The sequence below is a fragment of the Pseudochaenichthys georgianus genome, chromosome 10 (genome assembly GCF_902827115.2).
Source record: "Pseudochaenichthys georgianus chromosome 10, fPseGeo1.2, whole genome shotgun sequence".
In the NCBI taxonomy this organism is placed as follows: Eukaryota; Metazoa; Chordata; class Actinopteri; order Perciformes; family Channichthyidae; genus Pseudochaenichthys; species Pseudochaenichthys georgianus.
This window is the reverse complement of record NC_047512.1, coordinates 30,142,146-30,160,269: the sequence shown is the minus strand read 5'-3', so window position 1 is coordinate 30,160,269 and position 18,124 is coordinate 30,142,146. Positions and strand designations below refer to the sequence as shown.

At 41.2% G+C, this 18,124-nt stretch overlaps 1 protein-coding gene across 1 annotated transcript in view; it reads right to left on the bottom strand.

Moving 5' to 3' along the window:
• Window positions 1-18,124, bottom strand: part of stag2b (STAG2 cohesin complex component b) — a 31,113-nt gene that overhangs the window by 10,998 nt on the left and 1,991 nt on the right. Inside the window, exons 2-29 of the mRNA XM_034092518.2 lie at window positions 17,602-17,733; window positions 17,429-17,510; window positions 16,602-16,745; window positions 16,389-16,485; window positions 16,151-16,227; window positions 15,770-15,974; window positions 12,772-12,923; window positions 11,343-11,416; window positions 11,093-11,216; window positions 10,258-10,356; window positions 10,032-10,111; window positions 9,766-9,873; window positions 9,239-9,350; window positions 9,020-9,137; window positions 8,821-8,924; window positions 7,865-7,957; window positions 7,686-7,775; window positions 7,385-7,588; window positions 6,109-6,179; window positions 5,882-5,969; window positions 5,693-5,773; window positions 5,499-5,591; window positions 5,111-5,285; window positions 2,501-2,640; window positions 2,256-2,357; window positions 2,003-2,151; window positions 587-715; window positions 178-404 (exon numbers count right to left, since the gene is read on the bottom strand). Of these exons, the coding sequence (XP_033948409.1) occupies window positions 178-404; window positions 587-715; window positions 2,003-2,151; window positions 2,256-2,357; window positions 2,501-2,640; window positions 5,111-5,285; window positions 5,499-5,591; window positions 5,693-5,773; window positions 5,882-5,969; window positions 6,109-6,179; window positions 7,385-7,588; window positions 7,686-7,775; window positions 7,865-7,957; window positions 8,821-8,924; window positions 9,020-9,137; window positions 9,239-9,350; window positions 9,766-9,873; window positions 10,032-10,111; window positions 10,258-10,356; window positions 11,093-11,216; window positions 11,343-11,416; window positions 12,772-12,923; window positions 15,770-15,974; window positions 16,151-16,227; window positions 16,389-16,485; window positions 16,602-16,745; window positions 17,429-17,510; window positions 17,602-17,648 (3,265 nt within the window). The 5' untranslated portion in view covers window positions 17,649-17,733. The remainder of the gene's footprint in view (window positions 1-177; window positions 405-586; window positions 716-2,002; window positions 2,152-2,255; window positions 2,358-2,500; window positions 2,641-5,110; window positions 5,286-5,498; window positions 5,592-5,692; window positions 5,774-5,881; window positions 5,970-6,108; window positions 6,180-7,384; window positions 7,589-7,685; window positions 7,776-7,864; window positions 7,958-8,820; window positions 8,925-9,019; window positions 9,138-9,238; window positions 9,351-9,765; window positions 9,874-10,031; window positions 10,112-10,257; window positions 10,357-11,092; window positions 11,217-11,342; window positions 11,417-12,771; window positions 12,924-15,769; window positions 15,975-16,150; window positions 16,228-16,388; window positions 16,486-16,601; window positions 16,746-17,428; window positions 17,511-17,601; window positions 17,734-18,124) is intronic.

The window sequence follows — 18,124 nt, the reverse complement described above, 5'->3', positions numbered from 1 at the left end:
TTAACCTATCTTTTATTTATTTCATGCAAGAAAGGGATCAACATTCACAGAAAGAAAATGTTCCCCAGGGATAAATAAAGTAGTTTGATTCTGATTCATGATTCTACGTAGTCAAAAAGACACCCCAGTTATGAGCCCCCTCCTTAATGATTGTGTGGGTTCCTTAGTGGGGGATACCTTCTGGCAGTTTCCTCTTGGCTGCTGAGGTTCCAGCTGTAACAGCCGGGGGTTTAATCTTCTTGGAGCGGACCGAAGACCCTCTGCTCGAGTAGCCGCTCATCACCGACATGGTGTCGTCATCGCCGCCGGCCTGCAGGGAGTTCCTGTAGGAGATGAGGGGCAGCCAGCAGTCCTCCCGCTGCAGCGCCATCTGGAACGTCATGAAGCGCTCCAGGTACATGTGGCTGAGGAGAAGCAGAAAACAAGATGAAGAAACTCATGCATCTTTGCAGACAACCAGGTGCACATTCCAACTGGGGGGGAAAGAGCCGCGCTGCACGCATCAGAGACACCAGTTGCACCAGTTGTCACAAACACCTGTTACACTGAAGACCCCCGACTGTCGGCTCGGCAGGGAAACACTTACACAGTCCTCTTGTCTTGTCTCATGAGCTTGGAGGAGAACTCGCTGAGGATGTCTAAGAAAGACAAGTTGAGAGGCGGGCCTCCCTCTCCCTGGGTGCTTGGATCCTTAAACGCAAACTCGATACCGTCCCTGAGACGCAGAGACAGGGAGAAAGAAAAGAAACACTGAGCAAAAGGTGTGGCTTCATGGGCATAAAACATTTAATTCCGACTGCGTAGTGTCATATAGTAAAATGAAGTCTAACAGATGGAAAATGTCAAAACATATTCAGTTAGTATTTTGAACCATTGTCATGTTGAGCTAGTTTAAAACATTAAGTCCAGCAGCGTGAGTTAAACGACTTTTAAGAGTTGAGTTTTTAAGAAGCTTCTCTCAGTACCTCTGAATACCTTTTATCAACAGATTGAGTGAACGTTTGGAATACATATAATAAATACGTAATGTGATTATTTTGGAATGATTTTGCACCTGCGATATGAATCATGGTATTTGAGAGATTGATCATTATTGAATCAGTTCTCATTGGAAAAAAAGAAGATTAAATGATTAAAGCGCTTCGCTCACTTTTTCGAAACAAATCCAACAGATTTGAAGAATGTTCTTCATCCGTGTTAGTTCTTTAAAGCCTACATAACTGAATGTGTCACTTAGTTCTGATTGTGAGAAGAACAGACAATCATAATGTGTTCACACTGCTATAATGTAATGCAGCGCCACATACACTTTGTACAGTTTAGTATCTTAAATACTAGATGGAAACAACGCTTGTTTAGCCTGGCTGTCATTTCTTTACCGCCTGTCGCACATCTGGCATATCCCGTTACATAGTGCGCCCATGTGTTGCACAAGTGTAGGGGACGCAAAAGCTAGCGTAACAAATGTGCATACATGAGATTTCCTGGAACCTGGCGAGATGATCCCGTTATAATCCACATGAGAAATGAATTGTGATGACGCTGGTGTGTTTACAAATGTGGAGGACAGTGGGCCTTTAATACACTCGTTTGCTGCTGAAAGGAAACAATATGTACTTCTTAAAAGGTCAAATGTGTCACTGCAACAGATAGCCTTAAACACGCTGGTGGGAATTACATGATGTAGCCACAGGAGTTAGCATTGTTACAAACTGAGAGGCCCACATTTTGCTAGACACGGAACACATTGTGCTGCTCTGGACTAAGTATGCAACAGAGGAGTCGTGTGTTTGTGGATCTGTTTCTCTGCCGTGCGTTTGATGTTTTTACGGGTTATTGGGAAAGGCAGAAGTGCAACATTATATCACTTAAAGCAATCATAAATCCAGAGGAAAGAACAACATGGCAAGCAGAAGCACGCTAATCAAAGGGTCATTTGTCTAACGTGACAGTTCCCAGATGCCAAGCCAACAAATGTAACAGGAGTGGAACGAAGCCTTACTTGTGAAGCATAGCGATAGCGTCCCTGGTTTTCACTTGGTCGAGACCGAAGGTTAGAGAAAAGCGTCGAGCCAACTCTTTGATTCCGCAGAATAAAGAGGAGGAGCGGTCGAACCCGTGGCCCAGCTCAGACAGCATCTCATGGAACAGCTAGAAGAAGGAGAACATAAGACTAACCATCTCTTACAAAGTAGGATGAAACAATTAAAAGTGACTGAAAGAATGAACAAGGGAGCAAAAGTGTGGTGACTGACCTGCTGCAGACTGATGATGAGCGTCTTGGCACACTGAATCTTGTCGATTTGCCGAGTCTTACTCATAGTCTCCTTGATGATGTCTCCATAATCATTGTAATACTGTAAAGAACGCAGAAAACATTACTCAGACATTAACATGTATCCCTGTAGACGAAAGGATTTATATGTGTAAGACGGACAATGTACCATCTGCTGCACGTGTACAGTTCATTATTGGCCACTTTTAATTGATCAGAACGTACCCTCATGTACTGTTTAAAGATGTCCGCTCCCGTCTTCATGTCTACCACGCAGAAGATGATGAGTTTACAGTAGGCAGCGAGGAGGTTTCTCCTCTTGTGCAGGGCTTCAATCTTTAGTGCCTCATCGTCCTGTTGCCCGTCTGAGGTGATTGGAGAAGAAAAGGGAAAATTACAAGCTGCACATTGGCCGATTTGCAAAAAGTGCATGTGACCACATAGCGTCTGCATCTAGCAGAAAGGCGCTCGGAAGAGGATCGTTTCACCACTGTAGTACGACAGACCAGAATCGCCACTTGGCACCTATTTCTGCTACTCTGTTTGACATTGTTTTCTACTAGGGGTCGATATTCCGCATTTGACCGATTATCGGTCTCTTTTTTTAAATCAAATTGCCGATAAATTGCGAGTGGAGCCTCGCAGTTTTTCAGGTTGATATGTGAAGCTCATTAGCTAGCCAACATGTATCTAGCAAATGTTTTGCAAAATATTAGACGATAGGTTTACAGCAATAGCCTCACTTTTAATAGTTTGCAAAACATTAGCTAGCACTAGTGTTTCGCAGTTGCTAGCAGCTTATTGGGATGTTATGCTAGATAGACCGGCATTGTTTTGATATAATGAATTAAGCATTATTGTTAGTTAAGCATGTCAGCCCCACTTCTTGTCTCTCTCTAACTCATAGCAGATGGCTGCACTAAAGAAAAGGGCACAGAGAGGAAACCAGTTGTAAGACGTTTAAAAGTTCATTAAACATAATATATGCTTAAATGCATTTCAAAGAAGTTGTGTTGAGTAGTGTTAATTTCGTCAGCTATTTTTTAATTTAGTTTTAGTCTTAGTCCGGTGTTAAATTTCCTTTTTAGTTTTAGTCATATTTAGTCACCTTAATCCTGTTTTTATTTAGTCAAGTTTTAGTCGACTATAAGTCTGAGCATTTTAGACTTATTTTAGTCAAAGAAAACTAATTATCTACTTTTTGTCTATGAAAACTGTTGAGTCTTTTTTAGTCATCAGATTATATAGAACATTTCAGTCAAACTAGCCAAAACCAATAATTTGTCATTTTAGTCAAACTTATTTCACAATAAGATTATATCTCGTCCTTATTTGATGAAAAACACAGGTTGAATGATTTAAGAAAGCAGCTTTGCAGAGAGTATCTTGTCAGGTTTGTGGTGTTTGTACCTCTGTGTTATGGCCACATTAATTCCCTTCTGATAAAACAATGCATTCGCTTTTTTTCTCCGCCTCATTGTAGCGAAAATGGGCCCAAATATCACATCGTTTCTTTCTCCCAAGCAGTGGTGGCTTTAGACTTTTTCGTTGTCAGTCATTTTGACGGACAGGATCGTAACATTTCCGTCATAAGCCATTATTACCTGTCGAGTGCACAATGTATTACTCACTCGCGCTGACGGGGGGGGGGGGGGGTATTCGGTTAACGCGAGTTAACTGCTCCCATGCCCTGTTGTTGCCATTTTATTTTCTGTTAAATAAGATTAGTTAGACCCGAGTCTTCCTGACAGTTCACAGTGTAATTCAAATCTACCGCCGCGCGCAGCACAGACACACACAGCTGCTGCCCTGCCAGTGCCGCAGCACCGGAAGTGGAACTGCAGGGAGAAAAACTGACTATCAGAGATGTAACGTTATCTTTGATAATATTTAGTCTCCTCATTTTTCGTCAACGAAAGTAAAGAGATTTTGGCATAGTTTTTATTTAGAAAACTACACTTTCGTCTCGTCACTTTTCGGCAACGATATTGCATGACGATTTTGTGACAGTTATTGTTTACTGCCGTCGGTGCCGTCTCGTCATCGTTTCGTTTTCGTCATGGAAAAAAAGGTCGCTGACGAACATATTTCGTCATAGTTTTAGTCAACGAAATTAACACTAGTGTCGAGTTGTGTTGGAGTTTGTGTTATTCTACATTTTGACACCAAGATTTTCTGATTTTACTGCAAATGTATATCGGTTCCAAATATCGGTTATCGGTCAAGGAGACCGATAACCGATATTTGGAACCGATATACATTTGCAGTTACTAATAATCGGTATGGGCCTTGAAAAAGCAATATTGGTCGATCCCTATTATCTACCATTACGTTGAACCTGGGAATGCTTGCTCTTACACTTTATATGAATGAGCTTCAGCGTTCATCAGTCTGACAGACGTAGAGCGAGGAGGACAATCCTCGTGCGGCAATAAAAGTACAAAACTCCCCAGCAACAGCATCCAAGGTCCGCTCGGCCGAAATGTGCTTTTCCATCTCTGTTATGATGTTTCTGTCTGAGGACGCGGCCATAAACAAGCTACTGCTCCAGTTTTTAATAGTGATGTCACCAAATCTTTTCTGAAAAATGTTAAACTATTTCTAACTGCCAGGGCTTGGAGCAGGCACACAAAAACAGGAGTGGTCTCAGAAAAAAAAGACACGGTGTAAACCGTTTTAAAAAAAAAAATTTTTATCAAGAATCTGTGAAAAAGACGCAACAATTGAAAAAGACCCTGGCGCTCAGAAAGAGGCACCTAGTGGACCCTTACTTGCTGTCCTTGCTTTGGGAGCGGAGCAGAAAGTAAATGAGCTGCCTGACCTGGTCATTTGTACCTGTGCTGTTTGTTTCATCGTCCTGGTCTATGAAGACATGGTTCAGGATGAAGGAGAGCAGCTCCACCTGCAGCGAGTCCTCGGGGGAATAGACCAGAGGCTCCAGGTGTTCCCTGCCTCCGGACACCATCTGGTGGCTGAAGATGAGTAGGAGATCACACAGGATGGTGAATGCCTGTAGGAGGGAGGAAGGAGACAGAAAAAGATACAAAAGGTCAGTGTGGACGAGAGCAGTGCAAGTGATGTTCCTGAGAAAATGATACAGGGAATTTGATATTGTACATCTGTTGTGAGGCGCAGATGGTCCACGTTAAAGATATGCATCAAAGATGTTTGCAACGACTGCTGCTACACATGTCAATGTCAAATGCACGTGTGTGTGTGTCACCTGTTCTTTGACGGCTGTGTTGACATTGGTGAGGTAGCGCTGACACATCATACAGAACGCCCTCATCTGCTTCCTCAGGGTAATCATGTCGTCCTGATTTTTTATAGAAAAGACAGATTTAATTTGTTACCATTGCTCTTTCAAGTTCTCCTCAGTGCAGAATAGGGCTATGAAGTTTGTCTTTTAGACCTCACCTTTTTGGAGTTGCCCTCAGAGGACTTGGCCAGGTTCCACAGGATCACATAGTGGGTACACTGCAGAGAGTGGATGACTATCTGCTCACCAGAAGAGAAGAAAATCAATCACAGATGAGTTAGCTTCATTACTTTTCTCAAAATGGACCATTTTAAGCGTTCACTTTGCGCGTGTGTATGTTTACTAACCTGCTCGGGCATGTCTCCATTCTCTATGCCTGTGTTGAGAAGCTTGAAGTTGCTGGTGAACAGGTCCCACCCCGACAAGTCATGTGCGCTGCAACAGGTTAGAGGAAAACTCCAGTCAGTTTCAGACACATGTAGCAGAGGTACATTATTGCTATGTCTTTAGCACAGGAGATTGAGAGGGGGAAGGGCATGAGGAAACGGTACTCAAATTAAAATGACTGTCTTACTTGTGGAAAGCTGTGATCCTCTTTATAGTTGACAAAACCTGATAAGCATCATCTTCATCAGCCTCTTCACCCTGGAAAGAGACATTTGGGAACCGTGTTAAATTGTTATGGTTTACTCATCAGGTAAAAAGACTGAGCCTCCCAGTGCGGATACAAACACGGCTTTTCAGATCAAACGTAAATGTTGATTTGACATGTTGGCAGGGCTCGACAGTAACGGTTGCCAGGTTGCCAAAAACTGTCAACAACTTCTTGGCCTTTGGTCGCCATCAGTGGCAACCAGTTTTTTACATAAAGAAATAAGGACAGCAAAATGTGCACCCCAAAAGAGATAAATGTTAATTATTTGTTAACATAAGTCTTGGGAGGCGAAATATATATGTACATTCTGCTCCGTTGTCCATTCACTTCTGGTAAAAGTTCCTAAATAAGAGTCCCGATCTTATTACTACCAAAATAAAAGTGCAAAACGAAACTTTAGCGTGTGAATGGTTTTAATTTATTTAAAATTAGAAATGTATTAGTCTGGCCAATCCAAGACTTCAATGCTGAAGGGCCAATGGTGGGGGTCAGCACAAAGGTCAGGAAAACCCACATTTGAAAGGGAGACAACGGATGACCAAGAAACCAGTGACTTGCTAAATTCATTTGTGAGGGATCTGTGAAGAACAACCGCACTACTGGTATTTAGTATACCAGCAATTGAGGGTGGACAAGTTTACTACCACTTAAGTTTAAATTAATTGTGTTAATTACTTATTGTAAAGCATTTGAACATTCTTTTGTGTCACATGTTCATCATTAAGTTGATGTATAACTGTATAGTATCTTAATTATATAAAATATAAGGTGACTAAAAATGGCAACCGTATTTCAGTTTTGGCAACCAAAAGCTGATGCCTGGTTGCCAGCCTGGTAACCACTTTTAAAGGTTAGCGTTGAGCCCTGTGTTGATTGACACACAATTTAGTACATTTTTCAAATGCACAGGATCCCATCCCTGCAGGTTATGTTGTTCAGTAAGAAAAGCCAAACACAAACGCATTGTATCATAACTTTTGAAATTAATAGTCACCAAAGTCTTGGACTAAAAGTCTTATTGCAGGTAAATCAAAGTTGACATTTTCCGGTGAAACATAACAATAAGGAAAAACATGGTGGCGAATTTATGATGTGGTTAAGTAGATAAGTGTTAGAGGGTCAGGCCCATTTGACCAGAAGAGTGATGAGTAAAACCATGCGTGTTTCAGGAACACGTGCGTCCCGTCACTCCTACCTCTTGAAGGAAGTCCTCCAGTAGCCGGTTGAACTTGTCCACCAGCTCATCCAGCAGCTGGGAGCGGGCGATGTCCACCTTGTTGAAGATGGTGAACTCCTCGTTGCAGAGGGCGTGGTAAGTCTTGGAGCAGACCTCCAACACGTCAGTGTCTGTGTGCTTCTCCACAATCTCCCTGATCTGACGCAGCAGGGACTCCAGGTGCTGCGTCAAGAGAGACGTATCATGTTATTGCAGTCAATGAGGAAGACAAACAAACAAACCCAATTTTCTCTTATTTAACTAGTGCTTTCTGTCTTACCTTTTCTAGACGCCCTGTGGTGTAAATGTCCAGGTCAAAGTACTGAGGCAGCTGCAGGAGGTTAGTTATCTTCTCTGAATCCATGGCGTACTGTGGGACAAACATTCAACGTTATATTTTCTAACAGATGAACACAGAGGCAGAACACTTGTTGAGAACACAGAGTGGCTGTATCATACCTTGGCCAGCAGAGGGGGCAAAGCCACAGCAAACAGCTCCGTCATTCTGGTCCTGTCATCCAGCTGAGTCTTCTTCTCTTTAGCCGTCATCACCTGATCGTACATGCAGAGAGTTAGAGCTTGTTCTGCACATCGAACTTTCTGTAGTTTACTTTTCAAAAGAGGCTATTTGCGGTTAGAGTTCGGGTTAAGTTGATGCCATGTGCAAATGTCACATTTATAGAGATGTATGTAGCTCCAGTTCAAAAGAAGAATGTTTGAGCGGCAGGTTTTAAATGTGTCTATGAGATATCTTAACTGTTTAAAAAAAAAATCTTCAAATTATTTAAACTTATCCTGCTCGTCAATAAGTAGTTTAGCTTTCAAATACATATTTAAAAAGGACCAAAAGGCTTCTAAAGTTATATCCCTTAAGAAATAAAAAGTTTATTTTTAGAACTTTAACGTCTCATTTCTATTAGATGGTAAAAAATTAAGTGAATGGTATAATATCCTGCCAGATGTGGTAACTACAGTCCTTAAGGAAATGGCTACACATGAACTGTCTACAGGCAATACCAAGCAGAATGGCGGGAAAACCTTTAGCAGGCTCTTTTATCTCAAATGTGTAAACACGAGCATTAAACAGTGTCATACATTCCCCAATATCAACCAACAACTGTTCACACGCTCCAACAAATGCAATTTACCATTCGTAGAAAACAATGATTTTATCTTAAATTCTTAAACACACTTTACCTCACTTTATGAGGGTTGAAGACTTATTTAAAAATAAATGTACTGTGCAAGTGAGTGAGGTGGACATAAAGTGCCTTTAGATTTAACACTGATCCATCTCCAAAGTTGACTGACTGATCAATGTTCAACACAATGGCTGTTATTACAGTCAGGCCTATGCGAAGAAAGCCCTGAATTATCATTTGAGCATTCTTTGAAAATGTGTGAGCCGCTCTTACCCTCTTGCCTGTTCCTCTCCCAACAGGTGGGTGGCATTCAGCCGCCTGGCGTACAGTGCACAGCATGATTTCTATCAGGGCCGTCTCTTGTCTCTCCGTGAGAGCTGCAAGAAGTGACATAAAACAATCAGAATGATCTGTTGGTGCTCAGAAGCGTAACACAAGCGGCGTTGGTTTGAATTAGAAACCGGTGCCTCACCTTCCTCCCCCGGCAGCGGGTCATCCAGCAGTAAGCTGATCATACACTCCCAGTCCTTCAGTAGCTCTGGACCGCACTCCCACAGAGAGTCCACCAGGTAGGCTGCATGCTCGTGGAGCTGGGGGAGGGGGGGGAAATGTTCACTCAAATGAAGGACACTGGAAGGAAAGACTTTAGCCCATGTGTGAGAGTAACTATCCAAACAGCGTGATGACATACCTCGCTCTCCAGGAAGAAGAAGACAGTGGTCTTGATGAGGTTGGCGTTGGGGCTTTGTCTGCCTCTCCTCTTGGGGGCACCTTCCTCCTCTGGTTCTCGCTGGCTGAACAATCTGTGAGAACATTAAAGCATGAGTTGGCAAACACACAACTGCAAGTGGCACAATGCAAACACAAGCTAAACTGAGGACTGACTGACTTGTTAAATGAACTAAACATAAAAACAAGTTGTGAACTTACAAAAACTCAGTGATGCAAAAGCTACAAAGTTTTTAATGCACCCTCACATACTATTTTCTTTAGTCATTAGGTGTGAATCTTTACTGGCCTCAGGATCAGAATGTCGATAAATCTCAACGCATCACAGCCCTCAATTCTTGTTTACTGTATTTCGATATTTACTCCATAAATGCTCTTGTCCTTAAAATGACCATTAAGCTCTCCTCCTTTCCCAAGTGGCCTCGAAAATAATTCCCCTAATGCTTCTCTGTTCTGTTCAGTGAGAAATTGGATTTAAGTCGGACATACTTCTTAAAGAGGAACTCTCCAGCTGCGATGGCGACGGGCCTGTGTGCCGAGTAGACCAAGTGATACACACTCTCACAGTCCTCAGGAGTCAGCACTTCATCTGTACTACTGCAGGGGCAAATAACAAAGTAAACATTAGTAACCAAGTAGTTATCAGAGTGCACTTGAGGTGATTATTGAAAAGTGTGTGCCTTTAACGCAAATACTATGCTCTATTTATACATGGAAATAATATTACACGGACAACCAAGAACACAGGCACTTACTTCAACACTAGAGTGAGCAGCTTAATCGCTTGTACTGCAACGTCGTACTCCTTGTCAAGAGTCATGGAGACAATGCGGTCCTGTGCAGAGAGAAATCAATTAAAGATCATTTATTTTGCAACTGATTAGCAGGTGACATTCTGTCAGTGCACAGTCCAAAGAGCATGTGTATACGTTTGAAACAATAAGGCTGTTGTGAGGCAAGTGTCCAGCAGGTGGTGCTGACCTTGAAGCGGCTGGTGAAGAGCTCCAGTCTGGCGTTGAGCTCTCTGTTGTAGTAGAGACCCTGCAGAGCTGTCAGACACTTCAGACGTACCTCGCCTTGCTGCACAAGAGAATTGAAAAAACAGTCATTTAAGTTCATAGAATACTTTTCCTTCTTGCGTTTACAAAAAATAAACCTTGAAAACATAACTCCCCGTTTCCTTTTGATTTCCAATTAGAGAATTAGTGAATCAATGGCAGTGTAACAGCAGGCATTAATTGTGTGTTCTGGATTTCTGTTGCTACACTTAACTAACAATTGAGTCATTGATTGGGCCTTTCACAGCCCTGCACACCCACACAGGTGCTTTCAATTATTCTGCTTGAGTAGACATCTGCTCAGTCTGACGTTCAGCTACACTGGGAATTATGTGGCACCACAGAACTCCCTGTAATGCCAACATAATCAATTGTAGGCTACACCTACAGATTCAACAAAAGTAAGAGAAGGAGGGCTTTAAAAGAGGATTTGGAGCAAAATATATTTTGTTGAGTTTGTAGAATGCGATTTTTAGGCCAGGTAATACTACAGCTCCACACAAATGTATTCAAAATGTTATTTTAACACCTTTTCTGCATTAAAACATTGTGCTTCCTGCCATTTGAATATTGCACTGATCCATGTTGCAATTTTTATAAAAATGTAGATTAGTTGTGAAGCCATAACTCACATAATTACTTGTTTCACACAGTCGTCAAAAGGTATGATGAGCTAAATAAAGTAATAACTTCACGCTGGACCGTGTGTGTGTGTTAGAAGAATCTTAAGAAAAAGAGCTAAAGAAATGTTGACCCACCTTATCGTGCATCGTCCAGCCCACATACTTCAGATAGCTGTCGTTGAGGAAGGCATCGCTATAGAGTTTCATCCACACTCCGATCTCTTCTATACAGATCGCCCTGATTTCTGCTATCGCATCACTGGAAAGCATCACATACGTCTTTGTTTAACAGGATACGATGATACAGTTTCGCTAAATGCTTTAAAAACCAGAATCAACGTCATCGTTTTTTTGAATAATAGATGAGCATTATGGGAAGCCATACCGATATCGGTGAACGAACACTCCTTTGAATATGGCGTTCATCATGTTTTCAATCTCATCCTGATTTTCTTGGAGCTGAAATGGAGAGCAGAACAAAAGACATTGGTCACACATGAAGCCTTAATTCACAGAATGCTACAGTAAGAGGTGAATGAGAGGCATCGTAAACATAACAGACGAGCGTGTTTGCCAAGTGAACCAGCAGATGGATGCCCGGTGGGACCTGCTGTTATATAAATGGGAATAAAACAGACAATCCCTGCTGAATAGAGAGGCGAAGTCCCTCCCTTTCCAGTTGAGCTCCATGGGACCTTATTTCGGAAAAAGTATGTATTGAATTCAATGGAGAGAGAAAGTTTATCTTTTGAATTGTGCCACGAATTACACTTATGATGTTTGTCAATTTAAAAGATCATTTTGAAAAAAATAATAAAAATGTGTTGTAAAACTGTGAAGTAACACTTTTTTTGTGTGAAACCGCTCAATGAACTACATCTCCCGTCTCGCACCCGTCACATTTCACCTCTTTCTTTCAGAATGAGGCGAAAAGTATTAAAAGAGGTGAAAATCACTCCAAGTCTGGGCATGTTGAGAGCTGTACATACACACAAGGGGAGTTAGTCGGTTCTGTAAGAGCCAGCATGCCGGGACCGGGATTCGTAGTCTTTCTATTTGTGTATTTTTCATAGTCTTATATTTCAACAGTTTTAAGACAAACTGTGACTTTTTTGACACGGAAATGATTTTTTAAATTGACAAACATCATATGTGTAATTCGTGGCACAATTCAAACGGGATCGAAAGATACGTTTTCTCTCCCCATTGACTTCAATACATAATTTTTCCGAAATAAGGTCCCATGGGGCGGAAGTAGATGGGCGTGACTTCGCTGCTCTGAATTAAATTGGCTATCTGGGAAAAGACGAACTACGGAAAAAGTGGTTAAAAAAGGCATTATATAAAAAAGGTAATTTAATTGGAAAGCAGACTTCGGCCTACATGGGAATAAAAACAATGAAAATGCAATTTCCTTTCCGACATCACTGGCTGAATATCTTTTGAATGGCAGAAGTTTATCTCTGTACTCTAGAGCGAGGGGGAAATAATAATAATCGTAGCTCTCTGCTGTGTTATTACTATAGCTCTGTATCTATCAAAACACACTGTTTTCCACAATTCTGTACAAGGAAGGATTTGATATTACATCAACAAAAAGCATACATATCACAGTGAGCGCACACTATATACAAATTGGCCTGTTGACTTCCTGCCAAAGTTGCGACAAAATCACAGCTCAAAATCACCCACATCTGGCGGGAATGTAATGATCCAATTAGAATTTGAATAATCTGATGTGTGTTGAAATGCGAAAGGCATGTGCTCAGGTATTTTTAAGCAAAGGGGGCAAGTTGCCATGCGGCCACCCTCACCTCTTTGCGTTTCTGCAGGAGCAGCTCCAGTCTGTCGTTAGCTCTTTTGGCCACGATCTTATTCCTCTCCGCCTCGTACTGGCGCTGAGTGTTGTCCATGTTGATGCTCAGGTTCAGAGCTACATTCACCAGGGCTGTCATCAGCTTCATGGCTGCCAAAAAACAAACGAGTAACATCAAGACACAGGCAAAACCAATGCAGAACAACGATAACCCTTTCATGCATTATTACTTCAAAGCCTCATGTGTGTGTTTCCCTGCCTCGATACTTTGTTTATGCTTCCATAGACGCACAACACAAACTAACCCGTGGGGGGAAATGTAATCTGTAGGTAAGAAAAGCAACTGAAAAATGGGACTTTCAAATATGACTTTCAGTTTCTTTAACTCTTTCATTTATTAGGAGGGGGCCAAACTTTTCCCTTAGAAGACCAAAACTAAAAAAGTAATGAGGCACAGGCCGAAAGCAAACACCTTTAAATACTTTCTTGAATGTTCTTCAAATCCTACATATTTAAAAATCAAACCTTATGTGCAGCCCTCTCATATTTAATCTTGGATGGGAATACGCTTGAAATGATACGAGGCAAACAAAGTAATGGCGCATTTCCATTGCAGGGCCTCGCTTGGCTTAGTACGGTATAGTTAGGCCTTGTTAGGACTGGCTCACTTTATGCTGTGTTTCCATTAGAGTTTAGTAGTTGGGGCAGTAACTATAGTAACGCAGTGTAGGCGGAGCCGTGACGCCATCTTCAATGTGAACCACAGAAAAACAACATCCGCCGTTAGCTCTTAGCCCTCAGAGCTCCTCATATCTGTTCAGAAACTAGACAAAAGTTAAACAAGTACAAACCACAGACTGCCTGTCTCATGGCGAATACAGTCGCTGGTTTATTTATGTCTGTATAGGCCGTTGTTGTGAGTGTGGACGGTCGAAGCATACAGCGTTAGCTTAGCCGATCTCCATTTAGAAAACACGCATTTTAAAAAAGGTGTTTCGCCTGCCGTCTGTCTGCAGACTTGTCAAAGCATAAATTCATGGTTTTTACTAACCGGTATCAGTATGTTGTTACTTCGGCATCATTTTGAAACGTGTATTACAATTAAATCACGGTCAAATATGTTCATTTTGTTGTAGTCCCCTTGCCAGCGATTCTCTCTCTAGTTTAGCATACTGAGCCCGACTCAGCCTGGTTGTTGGCCCGCTAAGAACCTCGATTTTATGGGGCCAGATAGGGATGCATACCGGTATCCGGTATTACCGAAATACCGGTTACTGGTGGCTACGGTATACCGTACCGAAATGAGATCCGGTTTCGATACTTTCAAAAAAAAAAAATTCTTTAAAAAAAAAAATATATATATATATATATATTTTATTTTAAAAGTGAGTCCGTGGCGGGTGTTATAAATTAGATTGCATAATCGTTTTTCTTCATATTTTATGTATTTTTCATTGTTTGTTCAATACTAGAAAGGTAAAAGTCCCACAAATGAACTGTGATGGGATTTGTTTTCTCTCACCAGTGAAGGTAAATGTTTATTTTAAAGATGAGATTTGTTTGTTTGTGCAATGCCGAGATCTCATGACCTTTATTCTATTATTTATTTGTTCTCTAGTCGAATCTCAGGTTTAACATTAATTATAACGGTGCTATAACGGTCTGTTTGCATTGACAAGATGTGCTATTCACGCGGCACACCTGATGGCGGGAGTTATAAAAGATATTCCATAATCGGTTTTCTTCATATTTTGTATGTATCTTTCATTGTTTGTTCAGTACTAAAAAGGTCCAAGAAGTCCCACAATTTAATTTAATATTCATTTGACATGTTAACTATATCGTAAAGTGCTTCATGGGATGATACATTTTCAAAGTATCACGATATGTATCGGTTGAGTATCGGTATTGTTCAGTGGTATCGGTATCGTAAAAAAGTCAACGATATGCATCCCTAGGGCCAGAAAACTGTGAAACAGTGCCCGCTAGCCGGAACTACACTAAGTGGAAACGCAACCAAAAACGGGCACGGCAAGCTTAAACCGCGCTGTAGTGGAAATGCGCCATAAGAGGCTAAGGGTACAAGTTGGTCCACACCTCTCATAGATGTCGTAAAAAAGTATCAACACACAGAGAACCTGAAATATCTCTGCAGTAACTGCTCCAACAGGGCAGCCAAGACCAGCGTCAACACCATAACAAAAAAAGCATGCAACAGTTGTACACCGCCATGAGAATAGAGACATTTTCCCCACACAGAACATCACTTGAATGTTTTCTGGTCGCACCCACACATGCTCAATTACAACTATTGTTTAAAGAATGTATAATAGAGTTGCATAAATCATTTTGGCAACATGTTCTGCATGCCTCTGGTTATAGTAGAGCACATTATTTGCATCATCCGGGGCCTTTGGCAATTTATTATAGCAGGTAAATCCATCTACGGCCTGGTATTTGTAAACAAGCACTGCTCATGATAAAGGTGTCAGGTACTGTGCTCTCACAGGGGGAACGCAACTCAAAGGGAGTTTAATCAGACAAGACAAGTTCAAACAGCCATGTTCAATAAGCGTTTAGGGAATTTATCTAGGGCTTGGAAAAAGATAACGTATTGTGAATATTTTGACAATTGCATTTTAATTTGCTATATTAGTGGGGCACTATTAGCATTGAAAAATGATATTAAATACTTTATTCAGAATTTAAAAACTTGCTACTATTTCCTAATTACACAAGTCCATATTGCAATGTCTATAACATTTGGATGATTTGAACAGCCATCATTTTCTAATTTGTTAAATTGACTCTATCACCCAATACAAATATAAAGAAAAAAGCTGTTCTGATTAACCAAAAACAGTGCTCCATGATCCCTCCCAACTGGCCGCTGTTCCCAGACACATAGCTACTCTGTTTACGTATAGAACATGCCAATTACTGCCATTCAGCGGTACCTCAACCACACACAGAAATACAGACTCCGCTCCTCCTACCTGCCAGTGTTGAGGTGTGTCTGAAGGCTCGGACTTGGGAGTCCGATAGTCCGGTGAGGAGGGAGATGACTGTGTCCATCATGTACTCATCATAGATGATACTGTATTGACACTGGCGCACGAGCACCGCAATGAATTCACAAAAGCTTGACTTGAACTTTTTCCACTGGGGTCCTGCTATGGTTAGAGGGTAGTCACCGCTGTCCTACAGAGGCCACAGAGGGAAGGACGTCAGTAAATGCAAAGAAAAAAACACGACTACAATGTGTAGTTATAACTGTCCTGTAAGAAATGTAGCAAATCATATTTGGTTAATATAATATATAACTTGAAATGACCTGTAAGATATTGTAATGATTTAACTGGAAAAAGTGTAGTTACCTCATCAAATTCTTCTGTCATTCGTCGGATGATCTCAGAGTTCTGCATGTTTCGAAACATTTCTCCGCTGACCACACCTAATTAAAACAGAAGAGTTAGACAGAAAATGTTTTACTTTACGTTCAAGAATACCAACTTAAAGAGAAGAGAGTAACAAATACGTCTGAGTGGTTCTGGTTCTTAATGCATCGAAAAAGGACCAATGCGAGGGGGATAACCTAAATAGATACACACGTACCTTTACATCCCGAGCACTGGATAAAGAAATTAATGAGATCTAGTAGCGCAACATCTCTGTCAGTTTTGTAGGACTCAATCCAATCATCAACGACAGACTGCAGGAAAAATAAAGGGTACAGCAAGAGACCATTAGTTAGAATGAGTTTGTTCGTGTGAATGGAGGAACAGATTTGTTTTATTGTGGCGATCTCAAATAGAATGCCATTCCTACCTGCATAGCACTCCTGCCCAGCCGCACCACCTCAAACAGCATCATGTTCTCCATGCCATTCTCTTGGTGGTGGCCATTTAACCGGCCCGCTCCCTTCCCGCCTTTGCCTTTCTCCCCTGCTGCTTTCTTCCCCTTCCTTCCACCCTGGAACAATATAGAAGACAACAATTAGTTATTAAGTGTGAGAATCAGTATAGAGAAACCATTTTTTTTTTGCATATACACTCGTCACATATTGGGTCAAAACAATGTTGATTGCCAAGTAAAATGCTGTGTTAGGCTAACAAAAGTAGCAACTCACATGCTCAGTCGGGCACAAACAAGAGATGCCCCTATTGATTGTTCTCGCTTCAGTAAAAAATATGCAACCAGGAGAATGTTATTTATATTTTTGGCTAATAGCACAGCAAAGTTCTGTTTGGTTAAATAACGGCGGTAACAGCTTAAACTTACAGAGGTTGCATTGACTTACATTATATTGTGTTTAAGCTCTTTTTAGCAAACAAATGTATTTGTTGAAGGTAAATGATAATGTTATCATGTTGTGCCTCAATGTAATCTGTGAAAAGGTTTGGCAACACATTTGTATAACAGATGTAATCACAGCAATATAAAATAGACAGAGTGAATTATGACCTGTTTAACTAACAACACTTTAAGCAGCTTATTGTACATTATCAAAATGACAAATGCCAAGATTGACTTGTAATCAAAGCAGATCTTCAAAAGAAAATCACAATAATTGATACTAATAACCACAGTAAATGACAATAACAAAGTAGAATGACAATATCTCCAACTAATATAGTCAGATGTGCTTTCTATACCTTTCCTTTGGCTGGGGTCGCACTCCTTCCATCGAGTTCCTCAGAGAAGTCTGTGTCTGAAGAGAATCGGGTATCTGTATCCCTGGGAGACACAAGCAAATATTAGATTTGAAATTCACATCATCAACCTCAACCTAAATCAGAGCAAATTAAATGTGGAAGCAAGAACTTACTGGTGAGTATAGGTGAACTCTGATGGTATTTCTGGTGCTGCTATCATTTCTGTAACATCTTCTGGATAACTTCAACTTATGACTGGCTTTATATCCTCAGAAAATAAAAAGACAGGAGAGGGTGCATGTGACCTAGAAAATGAAAGAGAGAAATTGAGTGAGCTACATGCAGACGTATTCCTTGTTTGGACACAGCAGAAACAATAAATGCTACAAAAGCACGTGTATGTGTATGTTCAAATAAATCACATGCTCTGTATTGAGCAAATGTTTCTTTGATTACATTCAGAGAAAAACGGTTTCACATGGTAACAGTGGGCGGACACTGATGCTGCTGTCATGCTAAGCTGTGTAGCCATTGGCTCCCTGGCTTTCTCTCTCCCTTGCTTTAGAGCCAACATCAGGCAAGGAATATTGGAGCGTCTTCCTCAATGGCCAAATATGGCACTGCCCTATCCGCCCCATACATATCTCCACCAATCAAACGACGGCATCAACATCAACAAGATACTGCAGGCCACAG